We start from the raw sequence: 24161 nt of genomic DNA on the forward strand, positions 1-24161 counted from the left end.
CTGCTTTTTTGTTTTTGTAGAATATGGACTAACATGGCTATCTCTCTGTCACTATTCAAAAAGTTATATGCAAATGCCAAAAAGGATGATCTAGAGAACCACTAGAGCACTTTATGTAATGTGCATAGGCGTGTCTGTAATATTCACTGTAAAGCAAATTCATCATTGCATACTTCTGCTTTTATGACATTGTTCCAGTAGTAAATCCACTTTCAGCATTGTGTAATAAATTAGTATGAAATACTGCTCTGCTGTTAGCAGATTCAGCTTCAGGGAAAACTCACATTTAACTTCAGTATCCTCAGAACAGGGACTCTACATTTATATTTTCATGAATTAGAACACACAAAGAAACCTGGGGCGGGGAACATCTTAACCTCCCTGAACATTCAGTAGTGGACTTAAAAGGAGCTGTTCTTTTACAAAGGAATTTTACACAAGGTTACAGAGGAGGGCATCTGAATTGGAATTCATTCACAGATCTGACACATTTAACCTCAGCCTTAACAGGGATCTCAACTTTCTCATGCATTATGAGGGCAATTTCCTCACCTTTGATATCTGTAGAAATGGGACACATCCTACTTAATTTGCTTCATCAACTGGTCATACTCATGATGCGTAACCCCTCCCTCCCTCCCTCCCTCCTTTCCATTCCCTTCCCTCCCTGCTATGTAAACTCTGGATTCTATTTTTTTCTACTTCAGTCATTGGAAGCAGTGGGTCTTAACTATGAAAGCTTATGACCTAATACAATTGTTAGTCTCTAAGGTGCTACATGACTGCTTGTTGTTTGTGAAGCTACAGAATAACACAGCTATCCCTTTGAAACTGATCTTGTTTGCATGAGTGCGCCATCTCAGACCTCACTTAGACAAGTTTCTGGGGAGGACACTTTATGAACAATTGAAATTTGGGACCCAGTGAACATAGTGTCAGTTAACAATGGGCTTTGAAGATTTTAATTAATAATAATAATACCATTGAGGGTAGTATTTTCAGTAGGTGGCCCAGCAAATCATCACACTTTGGGTGATCTGATGGCATTTTTGCAGACTTGAACAAAAGCGTCAAGTTCCTGAGTTTTCAAACAGTTAATCAGGAATAGTGGGCACCATTCTGCTCTCATTGATTTTTACAGTAACTGAAATCCATTGACTTAAATAGTTAATCCTGAATTTTATTAGTATAACTGAAAGCAGAATGACACTATCTGTGAGAAGTGGGATATGTCCCTATGTGTTAGAACTATAGGTGAGGTGGTTACTCTGAAAAAGAATGTTTACTCTATGGATAGTGTACAACGATCAGCTGTGACCCTGCTGAGTCTTTCATCCAGCTGTTCTAGAATTTTTCTCTCTTCTGGTCACAGTTGTTCCTGGTGTGGCAATTTACTGGGATGAGAGCACTGGTTTCTTTGTGCAGACTAGTTGTTCTACTATATAGTAATTCACTTTTGGTATAATAGGGATGAATTAGCACTGAGCTGGGAGCCAGGAACTCTTGGGGTGAGTCTACACTAGGAACTAACTTCGAAGTTAATTTCAAAGTTAGGCACTACAGCGAAGTAGCCAACAGAGAGGCTACGTGCATTTTCCCTTACTTTGAATATCAGTATCAGAGAGGTAGCCGTATTAGTCTGTTGCTTCGAGGACAACAAGAAGTCTTGTGGCATCTTATAGACTAACAGATATTTTGGAGCATAATGGCATAATAGCTGCTCCAAAATATCTGTTAGTCTATAAGGTGCCACAAGACTTCTTGTTGTTCCCTTACTTTGAAGTTTAACTTCGAAATAGGGTGTATGTAGATGCTCAACTTCAAAGTTGCTTAGACACTCTATTAAAATTTTTGTAGTGTAGACACAGCCTTGAAGAGCTCAGGAACCATAGTGGTGGGTCTAGTATAAGAACCTTAATAAATTAGAATAAAATCCTGGTTCTGCCACTGACTCACTGTGAGGGCTTGGGCAAATCATACTATTCTCCATGAAGAATCCTTTCTCTTCCTGCCTGTAATTAATATCCATACAGGACTTTAAACAAGAGTTAAACATTACAAGTTGAAACTCTCTAGTCTGGCACCCTCAGGACCTAACCAGTTTTGAACAAGAGAATTTGCCGGACCACGGGATGTCCATGTCGTCTAGCACATTACCAACACTTCCACTGCTTACTGGGCTCTTAGAAGCCAAGTAAGTGTAAATTACAACTAAATAACAGCACAAAACACTGAGAGCCAGGGTGGGTGGCTGGAAACAAACTTTATGGGACTACTCAAACTTGTCCACATCGTGGTAAGTGGTCATCTGGTTAACTAAAGTCATGATGGATTATGGATGTTGCCAGACAAGAGAATCCAGATTAGAGAATTTCAACCTGTATTATTGTCATGAGTTTACCCAGTAAATTGTTGAAAGATAGGTAATTTGTCAGTCACTTGTGGAATTTTAGTGGTAAGCAAATCTTGTAGAAATCTGATTCTAGCTAATTTGATATGAGCATGACACTCAGCTTTGTTTGGTATTCAAATAGATAGTGTATGGACTTGATGTTTACAAAACGAAAACATGCATGAAGGTTCCACAAGAAAAAGATTGTTGCCACTTTCATGGGACATGTATGTGCCCTCCTCATTCCACTCTAACCAGGAATCTGGGTTCATGGCATAGATCCACTTGTTTAAACTTTTGTGAAGTCACTTCTAAAGAAAGCTTGTACTGTTGATTTACCTTAGGAAGAGATTTGTTCAGAACTCTTCACTTAAAGATTTTAGAAAAAGGGTGAGTGTGTGCACTCTGACAGCCCTCATCCATATAATGTTAATAAAGGTCTTGATATGAAATGGCTCTTCTGAATCTGTGTTGGGTGTATTAAAACAGGGAAAAGAGGCAACTTCCTAACAAAAAAGGATTATGGTTTGGCAGTTTTTGATTTATTTGTGTGTGGGGCTGTGTTGCGTAGTTGATATGCTGGTCACCCTTGGGGTGGGAACTTGGTACTCTGTAGCCCTGTGGTTGGGCTCACTATCAGGTGATTGTCTGGATGCTCACCATAGTCCCAACTATGGGACAGTATAGTCTGGCAGTCAGAGTCCCTAGCAAAGCCCCTCCTTCTCAAGGCAGCACAGTCTTAGGGCCAGAGTCAATAGCAAAGAGTGCAGAACTACCACATTGGCAGTGGGGATGGTCAGAGTATAAGGGAACCCAGTCTCACCCTGTCATAGGTGGAGTTCCCACTGAAACATGCCAAGGCTGCTGCTGCTGCTGCTACTATTCCCTGAAAAACTCTTCTGGGTTAACTTGAACCTGACTCTCTGTGCCTCTCTGTCACTGGGCTCTCCATCTCTCCCCTCCTGGAGGCATCCCAGGTTGGGTTGTCAGCACTGGTCTCCTCCCGTCTGGTATGAGCATCTTGGTATTCCGGCAGTCCTTCCCCACTGGCAGTCAGGCCAGATTGAGCTGCTTTATACCTGGCCTCCAGCTGGAGCATGCCCAGCACAGCTGAGGAGGCAGGGCCTCCTCAGCTAGGAGAGCAGGGTTAACTCTTGCCATACCCACTGTGGGGTCGATATGCCCTGTCGAAGGCTGAAACAACAGTAGGATGGAATACAGTAGGAATTCCAGGCTTAAAACCAGTTTGTATCCCCAGTCATTTTAAATCCTACAAACTGAGTTTGCATTATCTTTAAATATACCTAGAAACTGTGAGCATCTTCCAAGGAGCTAGACTTATGAAGACAAAAAGAACCTTCATTTTCACATTTTTGGCTCTGGTCTCCTGAAATTACAAACCTCTTCTTTCAGGATCATAAAACAAACTTAGAAATTTTTTATATATATAAACAGAATATTAGCTAATTGATTTTTAAGTTCCCTCAGAGAGAACTTAATTTTATTACTCTGTTATCTCTGTGTGCATATTTTCCCATTATCTGTCACAGCTGCAGATATATGGTGAGTTTGTCTGTGGTTTGTGGTCATCTCTTTAGTGGTTTTCTGCTTTTTCTCCTTGAAAGCTCTCGGTAGCTCCGTGCACACACTGTGGTTTTGGGGTTGCCGCAGTCTGAATGAATGTGAAAATCAGTGTGATTTTTGTTAATGGAGCAGCTCACAAGAATACTACTATACTATGTTAATATTGGATTGTATTCTCTTTTGCAGCTATTGGTGAATATGAAGATCTTAGAGCAGCAAACCAGAAAACGAAAGAAGAGGTTTGTACTCTGCAATATGTTTCCTTAACACTTAATGTACTAGATATTGGAAGATTTTGTCCACTGACTTCAGCTGAGTCAAAGTATACTGAGAGGCTTTTTGTTGTCTCTTGTAGCAACTAAAAATTAACTGTACTAACCAAAGGTGAAGAATAACATACAGAAATGTGTATAATTCCTGTGTGAGAGAGACACCTTCCTCAAGGAAGTAGCAGCTCGATCTTTCTTGGCCTTATGCCTCCCATACATGAATTATAAATTTAAATCTCAACAATCACACAGCCTAGCCTTGTGTACATTAGAAAATTTTGTACATGCTTTTAATGTTGTGTTCAGCAGCATCCTGTGTAAAAGAGGTTTAAGTGTGAAGTAAACCATTCAGAAGTACTTCAGGAAGACTTGCTTACCCCAGGTATGAATCTCATTTGTCAGAACCATTTTATGAAATGCATATTTTTTTTAAAAACTCTAAAAACATCTCGTGAATGTAGGAATGCAGTTTAAAACTGCATTTTAAATCAGTGTTCCCTCCAGATTTTTAGTTCATTTTAATGGAGCTAAAGATTATAGATGAGAGCGATCCCATAGACATGGATGAAGTTGAAATTCCCCTGGAATTCATATAGATGGTACTTCTTCTTCTTCTTTTTTTTTTTTTTCAACAAGTAATGTAGGAAGTGGTACTCAGCTGGCTCCCTGCCCTCCCCCCACAACCAATCTCATGGCTGGAGCTGCTGAGGTGCCAGTTTTCAGTACCGGCACAAAAAAACCCATGGCCTATAGACAAGTTAGAGCTGCAGGACTGGACTTCTTATAGCTGCGGTGTTCAATACGCTTTCTGTTCCCTACGTGGTGAACTGGAGACCGCAGTATGGTGATCTGCAGCTCCTTAGAGCTCCACATGTGGAGCGCCTGCTCTGCTCAGGCGCCCCACCACTTGGGACAAACGGATGGTGGTGGTATCTTCTCTTGTGGCTCTGCCTTGGAGATGCAGGCTTCAGTGGCTGTGGCCTGCAGCACAGCTCCAGGCGCAGCCCACACAGCTCCAGCTGTGGGGTGGTTTGTGCAGTGGTGGTTCTAGCAGCAGTAATGGCTCTGGTGAGTCGCTGGCAGTTTGCGTTGGGGAGGGGAGCTCTGGCGATTCTTAAATTTCTATTGGACGCCAATGTCTTGAAGTAAGAAGTAAAGCCATGGGGATCTCTGAATCACTGGAAATCCCCGTAGGGGGTTAGCCGTGCTTCTTCCATTGAAATCAACTGATGATTCTGCAGCCTTTCAATGGCAGTTGTTGCTAAATCCCCAAGTTAGTTTTGAAATCTCAGCTAGTGACTTGGAGTGTATCACATTTGATGCTTGGGCTCTGAAGCCTATCTGTCTCCCTAGACTTCAGAACCCAAGCTCCAGCCTGTGTTTATTTATAGAGTGTTGGGGTGATTCTCGCTACCCCAAATATGTTGTACCCTGATGGGAAGCTCAGTACCTGGTCTGTGTAGATGCACCCTGTCACATGGTGTACCAACCCTGCACTGGGCTAATGGGTCCAAATAATCACTACAGGCCTGATAGACCACAACCCCTTACCCTTTCTTCCCAGACTTCTGCAGAAGTGCTTACAACACCGTGGACAAATAGCTGACTGTGGAGTTGGAGAGACCTGATTCCATAAAGTGAAGCGAAGCGTGGTGCTGCTGCTCCCATTCATTAAACGTACTGTGTCAATGAGGAAGTAATTTTGTTGATATTTGCAATAAAAGAAAGTGTATGGGAAGTGTCCTTCTGGAGGACAGGAGCATTGTGGGCAAACAGTAAATGTTATCCCTCTTCTAGATCAATGTGTTTTAGTTTTCCAGTCCACACTGGCAGTTAGTGCATGTAAGATAATATTTGCTTCTTGAAGAAAGTTGCTATATGGATGCTTCTGATCTCACTCTTCGAAATACATTGCAGTTCCCTCCATTTTTTTCTATCCACGTGCAGAATAAATTTTATTATGTGCTCCAAGGGATGTGGAGATGTGCTGGCTGTGGGTGGGCACTCTGCTAATCAGCTGGGAGGCATTTGAATCTCTCCTGGAGGCTACCCAAGCACTCAGCTTTCAGGGAATATGGTTGCAACTGTTGCAAGTATGGTGCAAAATGGTAATGGAGAGACTAGTAAAAGAAACTCAAAACTGGTTTCCCCACTCACATTCAGCAAAATCTGTAGAGGTTTGACTCACTTCTGCATTCTGTTGTGCTGAATGCACTTCTCTTCTGTCTCCTGCTCCCCTGACAAAATACATCTCTCTTTCCCAGCTAGTTTTTCTAATTTTTCCCTCCTGTTCCTTCTTTTGCTCTCAAGCTACGTCTCCCACACTCAACCCCCATGACTCTGGTGATGCAGAGATTTATCCTGCAGTCTAGGAGAGCAGGTTGTATCTGCCTTCTTGAAGCTTCCAGCAAGACTGATCAACATTTCTTGTCAAAGCTTTTCCTCCTCCTTTTCCACAAACAAAAAAATTTATTTTTATTTTTTGGTAAAAAAAAAAAATAAATGTTTTCCCCCAAAAATTCAAATAAAAAGAATAATTTAGGTTTTGCTGAGTGTTTTCTTTTGTCTAGCTCTAGTGCTGAGCATTGTGGCCTTGGTCCTGTAAACAACCTAAACACTTTTAACTTTATTTCAATAGAATTCTTATATGCTTAGTTATGTGAGAACTTACATTCTTTGCAGGATTAAGATCAACATGTGCTGGCCTTTGCTGAATCAAACCCATAGCATGAATAGTGGGAAGTGTGGTCTGTGCAGCATAGAACTTGAAGTTAGGAGTTCTGGTTGCTGTTCTTTGCTGTGACATTCTCTTAGGCCAAGTGCATTTGAAATCGAGGTTAGAAGACGGCCTTCTTTCAAAATAACCTGCAGAGCATCTACCCCCCCCCCACCCCCGATCTTTCTAAAGTAACATCAAAAGAATGGGGGTGTTCCATTGAAGTTCGTCCTCCATTCCCACGGTGGAAAGAGTGGCCCACTTCGAAAGATTGTTACAAAAGAGAGCAAGTGTACACGCTCTGCAGAGGGCTATTTCGAAAGAGGGAGTCTTCCATGGTGGCGATCAGCTGGCAGGCGGTGGCGTTGCTCTCAGCGTAAGTGGAGCTTTATTGCTCTGGCATCTGGCTCCATTTAAAGATGCAGGCTCCTACAAGCCTCAGGTGGGAAGCTTGGGAGTGTGCAGGCGGCAGGGAGCCCATGCTGCTTTCTAGCTCTCTAGCTCCTGTAACACCTCAGCCAGCCCCTTGCCCTTCCTGGCCCCCTGGCCAACCACCCAGACCCCCACCCACCTGAGGGGCCCCCCAGGAACAGCAGGGAGCCCTCCCAGGAGGTGAGCCAAGCTCCGAAGCGGCAGGCCCCCTCAACTGTATTGTGGGCCCAGTTCAGCTTCTCATTAAAAATGTCCTAGGTAGGCTGCATGTTTCCCACATATGGCCTCATCAGCCAGACCTGCAGGGGGTAGGCCATGTCTGCCACGATTCAGGGCAGCATCGTAGTGTCCATGACGGGGAGCTCCCATAGGAGGATAAAGGTCCCCTCGGCCATGTGGCGGCCCAGCCCCATGTTCCAGAACACCCTGGCATCATGGGCATGGCCAGACCAGCCCACGCAGAGGTGCTGAAGCAACTGTTGGCATCGACGAGCGCCTGCAGGACCACGGAGCGGTAGCCCTTGTGGTTTACATAGGCCCCGCTGCTGTGCTCTGGGGCCTGGATGGCCACGTGTGTGCCATCCAGGGCCCCAAAGCAGTTCAGGAAGCCCAACTTGTCGAACCCCTGGATAACGTCTTCCAGGTCCCTGACTCAGATCAGCTGCCACGGGAGGACCCTGTTGATGGCCCAGATGACCTGCAGGGCATGTGGAGTGGGGAATGTTGCTCGTGAGTATGGGGTGGGGTGCAGTGTGCCCACCTGGCCCCACCCTGGCCCCTGCAGGGCAGGCCTCCCTGAGGCCTCTGTACCCACTTCTGTCCTTGTCACTGGTCCCCAACAGTGCCCCCTGGCCCCTGCATGTGGTGGGCGTGTGACACAGGCATAGCTTACCTTGTTGAGGATGGCCCCAGCGGTGGCCCTGCCCACCCTGAATGGGTGGCTGGCTGATCAGTGACTGTCCAGGGTGACCAGTTTCCAGAGGGCGATGGCTACCCTTTTCTGGAGTGGGAGCGCCTGCCTCGTGAGCGTTGGAGGGCTGGAGCGAGTCAGTTTCACAGCTCCAGGAATGTCCCCTTGGTCATCCTGAAGTTCTGTAGCTACTGGTTGTCGCCCCAGTCCTCCAGCACCAGCCGGTCCCACAAATCGCTGCTTGTGGGGAAGTCCCACAAGTGGCGGGGGACTGGGTGGGGACATTGAGCGCTGAGGATGGCTTCCAGGAGCGGGGTTAGTAGAGTGGCCACCCTGAGCCACTGATGCATGGCAAGCAGAACTGCGGCCACTCCACCAGCCATAGCCTCAGTGGGGGTGGTGGTGGTGGTGAGCTGCTCGGGGCCCAGGGGGGTCCGAGGTGCCTCCTCTGCTTTCCATTGGTCTGCATGCCTGGGGACAGGTTGCTGGCTCTCAGCATGTGCAGGCTGAGCCTTGGGGTGGGGAGCCCTTTGAAGGTATGGCAGGCAGCGGCCCTGGAGGGGCTCATCTGCCATGCCTCCCTGCCTGCGGCACTTCCTGCCCCTGTACTTTCGAAAGAGCACCCTGGGACGTGTGGACATGCTTTCGAAAGTGCGGTGGGGGCCATTTGAAAGGGTGGGTCAAAACTTAGGTCTCTGTTTGCCTATGTGGACTTTCTCTTTCGAAAGGCTGCCTTTCGACGTTAAGTTTTGAAAGCTGTCCTCTCAAAAGGGAGCTGTAGTGTAGACGCAGCCTTACTGTGTCACCTTGAGAAAATTCTTCATTTCTGCCTATTTGTACAATGGAGGTAATGACGGATAACCACTTTGCTTTGAGCACTATCTGTGCAGAGCTCCATGTAAGAACTTAATACTTTGTATGTGCTTCTACCATTTATTGGTCGTTTTATTGGCCATTTTCCCTAGCTGAAAATGTATGTTTTTATGAATGTGGGAGATGCCATGCCAGATATTTTTCTTTCTAGGAAAATGGAATTTGGTATACAGTAGAAATTCAAGCAGAGTTCAGCTTGGTTCAAAAGTAACTTGAAAAGAAAATGAAAATAGATCTGTGCCCTTTGTATATCTCTAATGCAGGGTAATGGAGAAAGAAGGCCTTAAAGACTTCAAAGTCTTTTTGCTGCTTGTTTTTGCATTAGAAATTAAGGTCTTGTCTATCCTGTTTTCCCCTGGAAGATTCTGTGAAGAACAAGACGAGAGACATCAGGGAAAATCTGAGAGGAAGTGGTTTTAAATCAAGTTATGTAAACATGCCCCCCCAATTTTTTTTTTTTTTTGGAAGCCGGGGGTGGAACATCATTTTAAAACTCAAGCACCCAAGTAGCCGGAGAAAATATATTAGTCAGAAAATTGACAGTTCCTCCTCTATCATCCTGCTAAGGTGCAAAGAAGCACGCAATCAACATTAAGATCTTCAATGACTTATCCAGCAAAATAAGACTGACGTTCCTAATATTATAAGGCAAACCAAATAATCCTGCCCCCCATTTTTCTCCAAAAAAAAATCTTTTCAAGCCACTTTAATGGAGTCAAAAAAGGCACAATCCTGATTATATTCTTCTTTGGGTCACTTTTTTATTTAAAACTCCAGAAACAAAATAGAACTGAAAATGTCAAGGTAACTAATGGTCATATGAATGCCCTCTCCCTCCAATGGCAGGTACTTAATATGCAGCTCCAGAATATTCAAAATCAGGGAATTTAATAAATATTTATGAATACTCACCATAGATAATTGCATAGAAACTACTTTTGTGTATCAGCATTGGAAGTGTTTTATCACCCTGACAGTGGGAGTGAAACATATGTCTTTCAGGAAACAGTGTATGTAATACAGTAGCTCAGATACTGTTTGGTATTGTTCGTTTTCTTTCCTTGTATGGGTTTCACAGAGTAGGGGTTGTTAATTTGGGGCATTATAATGTCAGCAAAAACAGTTGCTGTAAAAAGGAGGAAACAGCATCCACATTTTCATTGTGTTTGTTGTACATACGCAGTTTCTTTGAGACCAAATGGCACATGGTGCTGCAGTGGGAAAAGGAGACTAATTACTTGCCTGTTTGAAAATGAATCTCCTATTAGCAACCGTCTATCTAGAAACAAAGAAGGATCCCTATGTTGATGAGATGCCTCTTTTTCTGTATGGTAAATGTGGCAAGTGGCATGTGATTTTTGTCTTGGACAATACTTAATTTTTAATGTGATATTTTTGCTAAACTTGCAACATTTCAAAGTTCTTCATAAAAAGCCCATGTAAAGAGAAAAGGAATGTTTGGTTGTGAAGGGAAAGTGGCTTAATTCACTGTACGGCGAGCATGTAAAGTTTCAGTCCAGACATTTAGGATAAATGCTCTCCTGGGATTATTTAAATGAGGAGTTAGAATGGCTTAATACATTCTGTCTACTGCATGGCTCAGGAAGACTGTCCTCTTGTTTTAAGTGAAAAATAAGTTGTCTTTTCTTATGTACATCTTGATCTTGCACTGCTGCAGTTAATGGGAGCTTTGCCATTGACATCAGTGGGTGCAAGATAATTGAGATGGTGAAATTATGGCTTTGTTTAAATTGATTCAAAATTCCCATTGACAGCAGTGCAGCTCAGATTTTGTGTGATGGCTCCATCCACACTTCCAGTGTGGTTTGGCTGATGGGCTCATGTGTCCAGGGAGAATCTCTTTTAAGTCACTGGAGTTCCATGTGAGTGCAGGCAACCACTTAAATACGTCAAAGTGCAGAATAGGATTGTAGAATAGGTGTTGACAGGTTTTGTGCTGTGCTGACTCAAGACTTTGGTCACATTTGAAGTTTTCCATCCTCTCCCAACACGCACAAACTATACTGCATGGATATCTTCAGCATTCACGTATTTCCTCTTGTAAGAAGTCAGCTACATTAGAAATTATCGTTTCTTTAAAAATGGCAAGCTGGCTGGCAGATTGCAGGGCTACTGGCTCGCAGTACTGAAATTTCAGGAAAAGTAGAAGTTCTTTGAGATTCCACAGTTCTGACTTGACCGCTGAAGAATTGCTTAGTAAACTGAGTAACTAGAAGGCAGAAATCTAAACTTTAGTGCTAGCCACTTTCCAAGTCTCTTGTGCATGATCCGTACGTGTACCAGCTCTTAAAAGCTCAGGTCCTGGAGAGAAATTAACATAAAACTAATTCAGTAAAACTGAACTAAAATGATCTAATTCTTAAAAATAACAACAGATTTCTGTTTGTTTGCTTAGAAATTCTGACCGAGTGCTAAGCAACAAGTGTATAAGAACATAATGACTTGCTGCATTACGTAGCAAAAATCCAAGTAAATTTCATTATAAATATTACACTACTGACATAAACACATCTGTTGTAAATTCATATTTTACCACAGCAGTGAAGCCATAACACGCTGACTTATGGGTATTGATGATTTCTTAAGTGTATGATTTGATTTTGATATCCAAACATTTCTCCTTTATGGGCTATTGTTAAATGACAACTGTTAGTTAATCCTGACAGCGAAAGGTTTGATAAAGTACATACAACTGTTGTTTCACAAAAATATATGTATTTAAAATCAGTGATACACTTTTCAAATTAAGGGTAATGCTGTGTACGTGTGTTCTTGCATTTGATGCCAATCACTGTGGTTATTGATATGACCATAAAATATGTACTGTACTTTTAAAGTTTCTCTTTCAATGAGGTTATTGTGGTTTATGTTTGGCTAACACAGAAAAGAGTAGCAGTTTTGGGAGCAACTGGCAGTTTTAGATTTGATGTCCTTAACTATTGTTTTCTTCTTTTAAACATGAAGTTGATTTGTTTGTTGAAATTATGATTAGCAAGTAAATGCAGATAGGCTTTTTCTCTCATCTTAAGCAATGGGATGGATTGATCTACAAAGGCCATGTCTACACTAGCCCCAAACTTCGAAATGGCCATGCAAATGGCCATTTCAAAGTTTACTAATGAATCGCTGAAATACATATTCAGCGCCTCATTAGCAAGCGGGCGGCTGCGGCACGTCGAAATTGACGCGGCTCGTCCAGATGGAGCTCCTTTTTGAAAGGACCCCACCTACTTCGAAGTCCCCTTATTCCCATCTGCTCATAGGAATAAGGGGATTTTGAAGTAGGTGGGGTCCTTTTGAAAAGGAGCCCCGTCTGGACGAGCCGCGTCAATTTTGAAGTGCTGTGGCCACCCGCATGCTAATGAGGCGCTGAATATGTATTTCAGCGCTTCATTAGTAAACTTCGAAATGGCCATTTGCATGGCCATTTCGCAGTTTGGGGCTAGTGTAGACATAGCCATAGTGGCTGCGTCTACACGTGCACGCTACTTCGAAGTAGCGGCAGTAACTTCGAAATAGCGCCCGTCACGTCTACACGTGTTGGGCGCTATTTCGAAGTTAACTTCGACGTTAGGCGGCGAGACGTCGAAGTCGCTAACCCCATGAGGGGATGGGAATAGCGCCCTACTTCGACGTTCAACATCGAAGTAGGGACGTGTAGACGATCCGCGTCCCGCAACATCGAAATAGCGGGGTCCTCCATGGCGGCCATCAGCTGGGGGGTTGAGAGATACTCTCTCTCCAGCCCTTGCGGGGCTCTGTGGTCACCGTGGGCAGCAGCCCTTAGCCCAGGGCTTCTGGCTGCTGCTGCTGCAGCTGGGGGTCCGTGCTGCATATACAGGGTCTGCAACTAGTTGTTGGCTCTGTGTATCTTGCACTGTTTAATGAAAGTGTGTCTGGGAGGGGCCCTTTAAGGGAGCGACTTGCTGTTGAGTCCGCCCCGTGACCCTGTCTGCAGCTGTGCCTGGCTCCCTTATTTCGATGTGTGCTACTTTGGCGTGTAGACATTCCCTCGCTGTGCCTATTTCGATGTTGGGCTGAGCAACGTCGAAGTTGAACATCGACGTTGCCAGCCCTGGAGGACGTGTAGACGTTATTCATCGAAATAGCCTATTTCGATGTCGCAACATCGAAATAAGCTATTTCGAAGTTGGGTGCACGTGTAGACGTAGCCAGTATGTTCAATTAGACTTTGGGTCGGGAGGATTGTGTTTGTGGGAGGCCTCCCTGTGTAATACTGATTGCATGGTTGAAGTCAGTGTGCGCAATGTGCCCTCACTGAGATCAGTGATAAAACCCCCTTTCACAGGGGGCTTAGCAGCAGTCAGTGGAATCTTGCGAGAAAATTATGACTTAGAATGGAAATAGTTTGGAAAGTTAGGAGCTAAATCTGTAAGCCCTGACCCTGCAAGCACATGAACAATGTGCATGTGAGTAATCACATTGTCTTCAGTGGGACTCCTAATGCGCATAAGGATTTGCCTTAGGCTAGAGCCACACTACTACAGAAGAGCAACACTTTCAGGATCGATCTTCCGGGGTTTCATTTCACGCATGTGCAAAATAGTGCTTTCCAGGGCCAAAGTTGACCCCCCCAAACTCCTTGTGAGAGGCGAGGAATAAGGAAGGTTGACATAAGAAAAGCTTCCATTGGCCTTCCTCTGTGTAGACAGACAGTGAAGTTCACTGCTGAGAAGTTGATTTTAGCTACGCAATTGGTATAGCTAAAAGTGTGTATCTGCAGTTGACTTCTAAGCCTAATATAGATATAGCCCTAGTGAAGTAATTAATCCTTATTCATGGGTGCAGCCTAAAAGAGACTGAAGTGGGACTGCTTGTGCAAAGAACCTATGTGAGTAAAATGTCTGGAGGCATGGGCCATAAGCTTTCCTTGCCGTTACAAATGGAAAGTGGTTGTTTTAGCAAACTATTTGCTGGATTTGCAGGATGTTTTATCTGGTGGTTGGGACAGATTTAGGACTTCCGGGTCCTAATCATGACCAGTGGTGACTCAGTGTGACTTTAGGCAAGTCATCAATGTCCTAAGCCACTTCCTCATAAATTTGATTGAAAGATTCCCATTGATTTCATTGGGCTTTGGATCAGGCCCTTAATCTCTCTGTATATTTATAACTCCAGCTATAAAGCTTACCCACTTCCATGGGAATTGTGATCCTGAAAGGTTGTGAAGCATTTGAAGATCCACGGGTGAAGTGTGGCAGTTCAACATGTCATTGTTCTAGACTCTTCAGCACTGGCTGTGAGTGGATCATACAGAATCCCGTTGCAAAGTAGTGGTGCTCTTCACTGGTGGTGTGGCAAGTGAAACAGCAATTGTAAATACTTGTGATACAAAAACGATTTTGCATGTCTCTACCTCCCTTGCTCAGGCCCCTCTCTTAGCAGTGAGTTGGGACAGAGGCTGCTTCCTGGGAAAACTGAGAGGGAGGCAAGGAAGCAACAAGACCTTAGATTGATTCTTAGTAAGTGGAAACTGAGATTTCGCTCTCCTTTCCTCTCTCTTCCTCCCTGTTGTGGGGAAAACAGTCAGTCATTATCAGGGCAGTGAGTTATATGGGCCTGTAGTGTCCAAGCACCAGGAACATCCCTAGCCTGGGAGTCCTGCTTTAGCAAAGTTTGGGGTTTGGTCTCTCTTCTGCCCCTGGGTGATTTAAAATAGCCCGGGGGTCTCAGCTGTCACCATCAACCGGGCATCTGGGCTAAAACGACTTCTGATGTGCAGCTGCTGGCATGTCCCTGCATGCTGCCCCTGCAGCCAGTGGGGGCTGTGTGGTGAGAAGCCTGCAGGCAACAGCATGTGTCCGCAGCTGCTGCCAGAGGCGTTGCCCCAGCTAAGTACTGCACCTCTGCTTCATCTCCTCTGGTCAGCAAACTCCTTCTCAGAGTCTGTGTTCCTCATCCCTGCTGCATGCCATACCCTGCACCCAGCACCCAAACTCTGTCCCAGAGTCTGCACCCCAAACCCTCTTCCCCACCCATACTCCCTCCCAGAGCTGTAGGTGGGTGTGGAGGGGAGGGGTGTGGTCAGGGTGTTTGGGGCAACACCAAAATTTCCACAAACCTGACACCCCTGGCCATTTTATACAAAAAGACCCCAGGTACCTGGACAGTGCTTCACGCAGTCTTTTTCCCCGTGTTGTTTCTCCCTTATTAGCTGCTCTTGGACTTTTTGTTCTCTTCTCCCCACCAACCACGAGTTGCAGTAAGAAGCTGCCAGAAGCCCCCACCCCCTATTCCCACACCAATCACTGCAGCCTGCTTTCTCCATCCCCTTCCTGCACTACCTTCCTCAGCAGCAGCTGCCCTGCTGTACCTAGGGATGTTAAAGCTTAACTGGTTAACTCGGGTGCCTCACCCTAAATGGATGAGATTTAGAATTAACCGGTTGGGGCTGGAGCAGACCCCTGCCTGCTATGGGGAGAGGGTTGCCTCAGCCCCGCAGAGCCATCACAGGTGGGGGTGCTCCACCTGAGCTGGGGTAACTCCCTTCTGTGACAGTCTTGGGGGAAGGGGGGTCGAGGCATGGACAGGGGCTACTCCAGCCCAGCTGGAATGTCTCCACCCCATGGCACTCCCGGAGCTGCTCCTGATGTACAGGGATGCCCCCTAACTGGAGTGGTGCAGCAGACAGGGACACTCCAGCTGGGCTGGAGCAGTCAGCAGCCCCCACAGCTCTCCTCCCCTCCACCTGTTTAATTAGTTAACAAGGTAAACAGAGTGTTTAATGGGTTAACTCTTTAAATGGGATTTTATGTCCCTAGCTGCAACCCTCTTCCTGCTCTGCAGCTACTTTCACTGAGATAGGGAGTCACTAGTTCACGGCAGCTTCTTTTTCACATTTTCTACAGGACGCCCCCAAAAGTGGCTTCTGAAGCCTCTGCTGAGGCATAGCTTCCTGTGTGATTCCCCTTTCTGCTGAAGAATGGGTCCTGTTTAACAGCCCGATCCAAAGCCCATTGGCGTCAATGGAAATATTCTAGCTGGAGTTTGACTGCTTTGGGTCAGGCCCTTCATTACTGTGGGCCTCTCTTTGAGTTATGTGGAAATGAGGTCCCTAGGGGGAAAATCCAAAATAGTAATATAAATACTTTTTTTTTTCCTTTTAAAAATAAAAGAACTTGGCAGGAACTTCTGAAATGTTGAATGTGTAATCTGGACATGTAATTACACTGTAAGGATCACTTCCATTTCTAGTTACTGTGGACCAACATGTAAGAGAGAAAGTATTTACATTGCACATTCAGAACATAAGATGCGTGGCGAATACTTTTTCATGGGACCAACTTCTGTTGGTGAAAGAGACAAGCAGTTGAGCTTATACAGAGCTTTTCTTTAAGTTTGAGACAAGAAGAGCTCTCTGTAAGCTTGAAAACCTGTCTTTCCTGTTAACAGAATTTGGTTCAATACAAAAAAACCCACAGCCACCTCATGTTTTAATATGCTTGGACCAACACAGCTATAAGAATACTGCATATTTGCCTTGGGCATGTAAAATATGTTATATGGAAAATTTTCTTGAAGTTCTGTCTTTCTGTAATGGTGTCATTCTTCCACATAAAATCATGTGTTTTCCGCGATTTGGATGATCACTTACAGCATGTGTCACATGAACTGTACTCATTATTTCTTGGAATTATATCTATTATATGGAGTTGTGAAAGCTGTCGAAGCAAGTTACCAATTAAGTGTTCATTTTATTCTTCTCCTTTAAAAAAGCCTTTCCATCATTAGAATGATGATCAGAACACTCGCATCTCTTCTGCTCTAAGATTGAAACAACCCTGAAAGGAAGATTTTATTAATTATGTCTAACCTTTCAACCCCTTCCCTACCACACGAATCTTAAATACAGTTTTGTTACCAAAAAGAAAGATGCCAGAGACTTTGTGTAGTGTACTGTGGACTTGACTGTTGCTGTTGAGTTCACCCGAACATAAGAACATAAGAACATAAGAATGGCCATACTGGGTCAGACCAAAGGTCCATCAAGCCCAGCATCCCATCTGCCGACGGTGGCCAATGCCAGGCGCCCCAGAGAAGGAGAACAGAAGACAAGTGATTTATCTCCTGCCATCCATCTCCTGCCCTTGTTATGAAGGCTAGGGCACCATACTTTATCCCTGGCTAATAGCCATTTATGGACCTGACCTGCAAAAATTTATCAAGCTCTTTTTTAAACCCTAATAGAGTCCTGGCCTTCACAGCCGCCTCGGGCAAGGAGTTCCACAGGTTGACTGTGCGCTGTGTGAAGAAAAATTTCCTTTTATTAGTTTTGAACCCACTACCCATCAATTTCATTTGGTGTCCCCTAGTTCTTGTATTATGGGAAAAGGTAAATAATTTTTCTATATTCACTTTCTCCACACCATTCATGATTTTATATACCTCTATCATATCGCCCCTCAATCGCCTCTTTTCCAAACTGAAAAGTCCCAGTCTCTCTAGCCTCTCCCCATATGGGACCCTTTCCAAGCCCCTAATCATCTTAGTCGCCCTTTTCTGAACCTTTTCTAATGCCAATATATCTTTTTTGAGGTGAGGAGACCACATCTGCACGCAGTACTCGAGATGTGGGCGTACCATAGTTTTATATAGGGGAAGTATGATATCTTTTGTCTTATTATCGATCCCTTTTTTAATAATTCCTAACATCCTATTTGCCTTACTAACTGCCGCTGCACACTGCGTGGATGTCTTCAGAGAACTATCCACTATAACTCCAAGATCCCTTTCCTGATCTGTCGTAGCTAAATTTGACCCCATCATGTAGTACGTGTAATTTGGGTTATTTTTTCCAACATGCATTACCTTACACTTACCCACATTAAATTTCATTTGCCATTTTGCTGCCCAATCACTCAGTTTGCTGAGATCTTTTTGTAGTTCTTCACAATCCCTTTTGGTTTTGACTGTCCTGAACAACTTGGTGTCATCTGCAAACTTTGCCACCTCACTGCTTACCTCATTTTCCAGATCATTGATGAACAAGTTGAACAGGATCGGTCCCAGGACTGAGCCCTGGGGAACACCACTAGTTACCCCCCTCCATTGTGAAAATTTACCATTTATTCCCACCCTTTGTTTTCTGTCTTTTAACCAATTCCCGATCCATGAAAGGACCTTTCCTCCTATCCCATGACCACCTAATTTACATAAAAGCCTTTGGTGTGGGACCGTGTCAAAGGCTTTCTGGAAATCTAGGTATATTATGTCCACTGGGTGCCCCTTGTCCGCATGTTTATTAACCCCTTCAAAGAATTCTAATAGATTAGACAGACACGACTTCCCTCTGCAGAAACCATGCTGACTTTTGCCCAACAATTTGTGCTCTTCTATGTGCCTTGCAATTTTACTCTTTACTAGTGTTTCTACTAATTTGCCTGGTACTGATGTTAAACTTATCGGTCTATAATTGCCAGGATCTCCTCTAGAGCCTTTTTTAAATATTGGTGTTATATTGGCCGTCTTCCAGTCATTTGGTACCAAAGTGGATTTAAAGGATAGGTTACAAACCACTGTTAATAACTCTGCAATTTCACATTTGAGTTCTTTCAGAACCCTTGGGTGAATGCCATCTGGTCCTGGAGACTTGTTACTATTCAGCTTATCAATTAATTCCAAAACCTCCTCTAATGTCACTTCAATCTGAGTGAGTTCCTCAGATTTGTCGCCTAAAAAGGCTGGCTCAGATTTAGGAACCTCTGTAACATCTTCAGCCGTGAAGACTGAAGCAAAGAAATCATTTAATCGCTCCGCAATGGCACTGTCTTCCTTGATCGCTCCTTTTATATCTTTATCATCCAAGGGCCCCACTGCTTTTTTAGCAGGCTTCCTGCTTCTAATGTATTTAAAAAACATTTTACTATTGTTTTTTGAATTTTTGGCTAGCTGTTCCTCAAACTCTTTTTTGGCTTTTCTTACTACATTATGACAGTTAATTTGGGAGTGTTTATGTTCCTTTCTATTTTCCTCACTAGGATTTGACTTCCACTTTTTAAAAGCTGCCCTTTTCTCTCTCACTGCCTTTTTAACATGGCTGTTTAGCCATGGTGGTTCTTTGTTAGGTCTCTTACTGTGTTTTTTTATTTGGGGTATACATTTAAGTTGGGCCTCTAGTATGGTGTCTTTAAACAGTTTCCATGCAGCTTCCAGGGATTTTAGTTTAATTACTCTACCTTTTAGTTTCTGTTTAACTAGCTTCCTCATTTTAGTGTAATTCCCCTTTTTGAAATTAAATGCCAGAGTGTTTGACCGCTGCGGTGTTCTTCCCAACACAGGAATATTAAAAGTTATTATATTGTGGTCACTATTTCCAAGCGGTCCAGTAACAGTTACCTCTTGGACCAGATCCTGCGTTCCAGTCAAGACTAGATCGAGAATCGACTCTCCCCTTGTGGTTCCTGTACTAGCTGCTCCAAGAAGCAGTCATTTAAGGCATCAAGAAATTTAATCTCTGAATCCCGTCCTGAGGTGACATGCACCCAATCAATATGGGGATAATTGAAATCTCCTATTATTACTGTGTTTTTTATTTTGATAGCCTCTCTAATCTCCCTCATCATTTCAGCATCACTATCACTGTCCTGGTTAGGTGGTCGGTAATATATTCCTAATGCCATATTCATATTAGAGGAATGAATTGTTATCCATAATGATTCTATGGAACATTTTGATTCCTTTAGGATTTTTACTTCATTTGATTCTATATTATCCTTCACATATAGTACCACTCCGCCACCCGCACGACCTGTTCTGTCTTTCCGATATAATTTATATCCCGGTATGATAGTGTCCCACTGATTGTCCTCATTCCACCAGGTTTCTGAGATGCCTATTATGTCAACTTCCTCCTTTGATATGAGGTACTCCAGTTCACCCATCTTATTAGACAGACTCCTAGCATTAGTGTAAAAGCATGTTAGAAAACTACCACTATTTATATGTCCGCCTTTCACAGACGTGGTGGATTTTTTTATGCACGATTGTTTCACATCTGATCTTGCCCATATATTATTTCCCACGTTCCCTATCTGACTAACTTCTAGGGAATCCCTGTCTATGGAGCCTCGTGTAAGAGAAGTCTCCGTCCGATCCAGGTGCTCCCCCGCACCAATCGGCTTTCCCCCACCTCTTAGTTTAAAAACTGCTCTATGTCCTTTTTAATGTTTAATGCCAGCAGTCTGGATCCACCTTGATTTAGGTGGAGCCCATCCTTCCTGTATAGGCTCCCCCTACCCCAAAAGTGTCCCCAGTTCCTAATAAATCTAAACCCCTCTTCCCTACACCATCGTCTCATCCACGCATTGAGACTCTGAAGTTCTGCCTGTCTATCTGGCCCTGCGCGTGGAACTGGAAGCATTTCAGAGAATGCCACCAAAGATGTTCTGGATTTCAGTCTCCTTCCTAGTAACCTAAATTTGGCCTCCAGAACATCTCTTCTACCCTTCCCTATGTCATTGGTACCAACATGTACCACGACGACCGGCTCCTCCCCAGCACTGCCCATAAGTCTGTCTAGATGCCTCGAGAGATCCGCAACCTTCGCACCAGGCAGAAAGTCACTCAGTTGCTGTGGTGATCAGCCACAGTATAAATGTCCAACATAGAGATATTCTACATATTTGTATAGCAATCTAGGACACTGTGAAAAAAAATACATATAAATATATGTTTCACATGACAGTGTTATTCCTGTTATTGTAAAATGTCAAATAAAATTGAGTAACATCTGATTCAGACTATGTGACAGTTCTGAAATAATTGCAGATTAGTCATGCTTATTTCAATAACAGTATGGCATCATAACAAAACTGATGGAGCTCTGGAGGATTTTTGTGAAATAGCTTGGACAACAACTATTAAATACATACTCTCGACAGATCTTGAGGCACTGAGGGAAAAACAGCTATTGCTTTATAGGTTCATATAAATTGTCTCTTCTAATCCTCTTTATGGTTTTACATGAATATTGTACAGATTGCTGATTTATACAACCATGTTCGTGGCTTTACTTGACTTCTTGCTTGGTTTTCCCCTGTACAGTGCGACAAAATTAAACAAGAGCGTGATGAGGCAGTCAGAAAACTTGAAGAGTTTCAGAAAAGTAAGTAGGCATTTTCAGTGCGAATATTAACTCTTAGAGTAAGACCTGTAATCATAGCACTCAGCTTTGCAATGCAGCAGGAACAATGCTGGGGTTCGGGTTCAATTGCATTTTCTCCTTCAAAGCCCAGTTTTAAAGGGGTTTTGTCACACACCATTTCAGTTTACATCAGGTTAAATGCTTGCACAGCAGTTGGTGGCTCAGTCCGTGAAATCAGTTAAGCCACCTTCAGGTGGGAAGCGCTCAAAACATAGTGGCCAAATTCTGCTTTGTCTTCCCAGCATAACTCAGACGAGTTATTATGGAATTATACCCATGTAAACTGAGTAGCTGTATTTTTTGTAGTGGGGAAAGGAGTCAAGCTGCTAATAGAAATAGCAATGGCATATAAGCAGTATAGTATGGACTGATGTCCCTTGCTAGTTTTTATAGCAAGTCCTGTTTTAGCCGGTGAAAAATGTCAAGGTCCAATTTTACACTTTTATAGTAATGGTCTGTTGGCACTGTATGATGTCTAGAAGTAAACAAAGCACAGCTAATAGTGGAAGTATCCTGGTGGAATAGCTCCTCATAAGGGACCATTACAATGGGATTTTGGTCTGTTACGTCTGCTTTGTGTCAATGTTTTAGAAATACAGAATATGGAAAATATGCAGTGATGGACTAAGTTAATTTAAACTCTTCTTCTTTTGGCGGGGGGAGGGACATATTTTTTCATAATACAGCCAGAGCAAATAAACCTTAACGTGGTAACCTTTACTATCTGAAAATCATCTTGTATAATTGCTCCATAGGGCAAGGATTTTCTAAGTCTAATTCCTGTGGAAAAAATGACAGACTCCTTGGGTTTTTGTTACGATACTGTGAATACCAGAGTGTGGCAAAAATGTCAAGTAGTTAAGGCTTAAAATTCAAAGTAATATTTGATGTAAAAAATTTATAGGTTTCCTTTATTTTCCTTTCAGGTTTTTAAAGAACGTACCTTGTAAACATAGTGATAAAATGCCAGGAATATTAGGATTTTAAGGCAATAATAGAGCCCATTATTTAAATGACAATATAAAAGGCAATTATATTGATGAAGAGCTACACCGGCTTTGTGTCTGTGAATAAACTTGGCCTGTACTCAGCTTCTATTTGTTCTCCTGGCATAAACACATATTGTGTGTGATTCCAGTTTAATGGGGCCCCGTTTGTATGCCAAGCAGCTGCATTTTAGGCCCTATTGCGTGATTTCATAGCTCTCTGAAAATTGGTTCTATTCAGCACAAGAGATAGAAGATGGTGGTGGGGGGGCAAGCTTCAACACACAATCATTTCTTTTCAATTGGAGCCAGCAAGGTTGATGACAACATGACCATTGTGTTATAATGATAAGACCACTAAGGATCTGTACCTCTCATCAAGGCTTTCACACAACAGCAGATACAATTTAATTCACTGCTCTGTCAGCAGTGCTGATACCATTATGCCGTCTGTCTCCACAGTTATAATCACTGTCCTCTGAGAAATGCAGTTGAAATGATCTTGAGCAGTCAAAGAAACTCTCAATTAAGGCTGCCACTTCCAATGTGTCAGATTGTGTCTTATGTACTTGGTACAATTTTCACTTCCAATCCTGTTTATTTACAATGTCTACCAGTAATTACGCTTAACGTGTCATTTAGTGAGGGTGCCCCTGCCAAGGAGATTGTTGGGTGCTGCCGTACCATTGAGTGGGAGTTTCTCGCAGTCAATGCCATCAGCAGCTTTTAGTCCCTGATGGGATGCAGTAGTAATGTTGATAATGCAAGTATCGTGCTCATCAAGTCATAATTAGATGCCACTCAAATGTGCCACTTGTAATAACAGTGTTGATTCATGTTTTCTCGGTGACTGCAACTACTAATTAGTTAAGTGGTTTTTGGCTGGCCTGCATTTGCTGCAGATTATTATTACCCCTGAAAAAACGTCAAGGTTAGAGATGTTTCTGGCCACTTAGTGCTGCTTTATGAATTTTAATATTAACATAATAAGAACTTTGGGCAGACTTAGGAAGTAATATATTTTTGTATTTAATTTGGAGAGAATTTTTTTCCTGAGTTTAATCATAATTGCAGGTTAATTAAGCTTAAGTGAACCAAGAGTAATCTCTAGACATACTATGTGACCTGGTCCTTGTTCCCTAACTTTTAACTAGTTTTGCTTGCAGGATTTTAGCTAGGGTTCTTTCCCTCTTGATGGGTATACAATGTGTCCATCCTTTATGCTGCAGCAACAACAAAAGGAAAAAGCACAAATATTCAATTTCTTTAGTTTTCTTGTAATATATTCCTCCATATCCTACAGTGAAGGGCAGCTGCTTTGCTCCAAATCAATAGTGTAGTCTTTCTGTAAAGCAAAAATAACTAGCCACAAAAAGATCACCCCAGCATAGGAGGCTCCATGGGGATTGAGGGACTCTCCATTTTGTTCTTCTCCGTACTGCAATGTTCATGTGGTCTGAGGGTGGATAGAGGTTGCTGGCCAAGGTTCTTCAATGATTTGCAAATACCCTGCTGTTCCTCTGGCCTTTTCAGGTGGTTGGTGGCCAGCAGAAATTAGAGCAGACTAAGTGTTATTCTAATATTTGCTGGAGGAAGAACTCTGCACTTAGTGGTCCCAGAATCAGGGAATGTCTAGGTCACTGTTTCATGTCACCTTGTCCTGGCTTGCATGATCTACCTTTCACCTGTTGCCAAAGACTTGTCCCATAATTTCTAAGTTATTTTTAACTTTGAAACATAAAATGTTCTTGCACAATTGACCCTGTACCATTAGCAAAAGCACATTTGTAAAATAATGGTAAAACTTCTCACCTG

At 43.3% G+C, this 24161-nt stretch overlaps 1 protein-coding gene across 1 annotated transcript in view; it reads left to right on the plus strand.

The window, feature by feature from the left end:
- The window catches only part of SHTN1 (shootin 1), a 111974-nt gene that overhangs the window by 13583 nt on the left and 74230 nt on the right, over positions 1-24161 (plus strand). The window contains exons 2-3 of the mRNA XM_074999805.1: positions 4163-4215; positions 21261-21321. Of these exons, the coding sequence (XP_074855906.1) occupies positions 4163-4215; positions 21261-21321 (114 nt within the window). The remainder of the gene's footprint in view (positions 1-4162; positions 4216-21260; positions 21322-24161) is intronic.

The sequence above is a fragment of the Carettochelys insculpta genome, chromosome 7, assembly GCF_033958435.1.
Source record: "Carettochelys insculpta isolate YL-2023 chromosome 7, ASM3395843v1, whole genome shotgun sequence".
Taxonomy (NCBI): Eukaryota; Metazoa; Chordata; order Testudines; family Carettochelyidae; genus Carettochelys; species Carettochelys insculpta.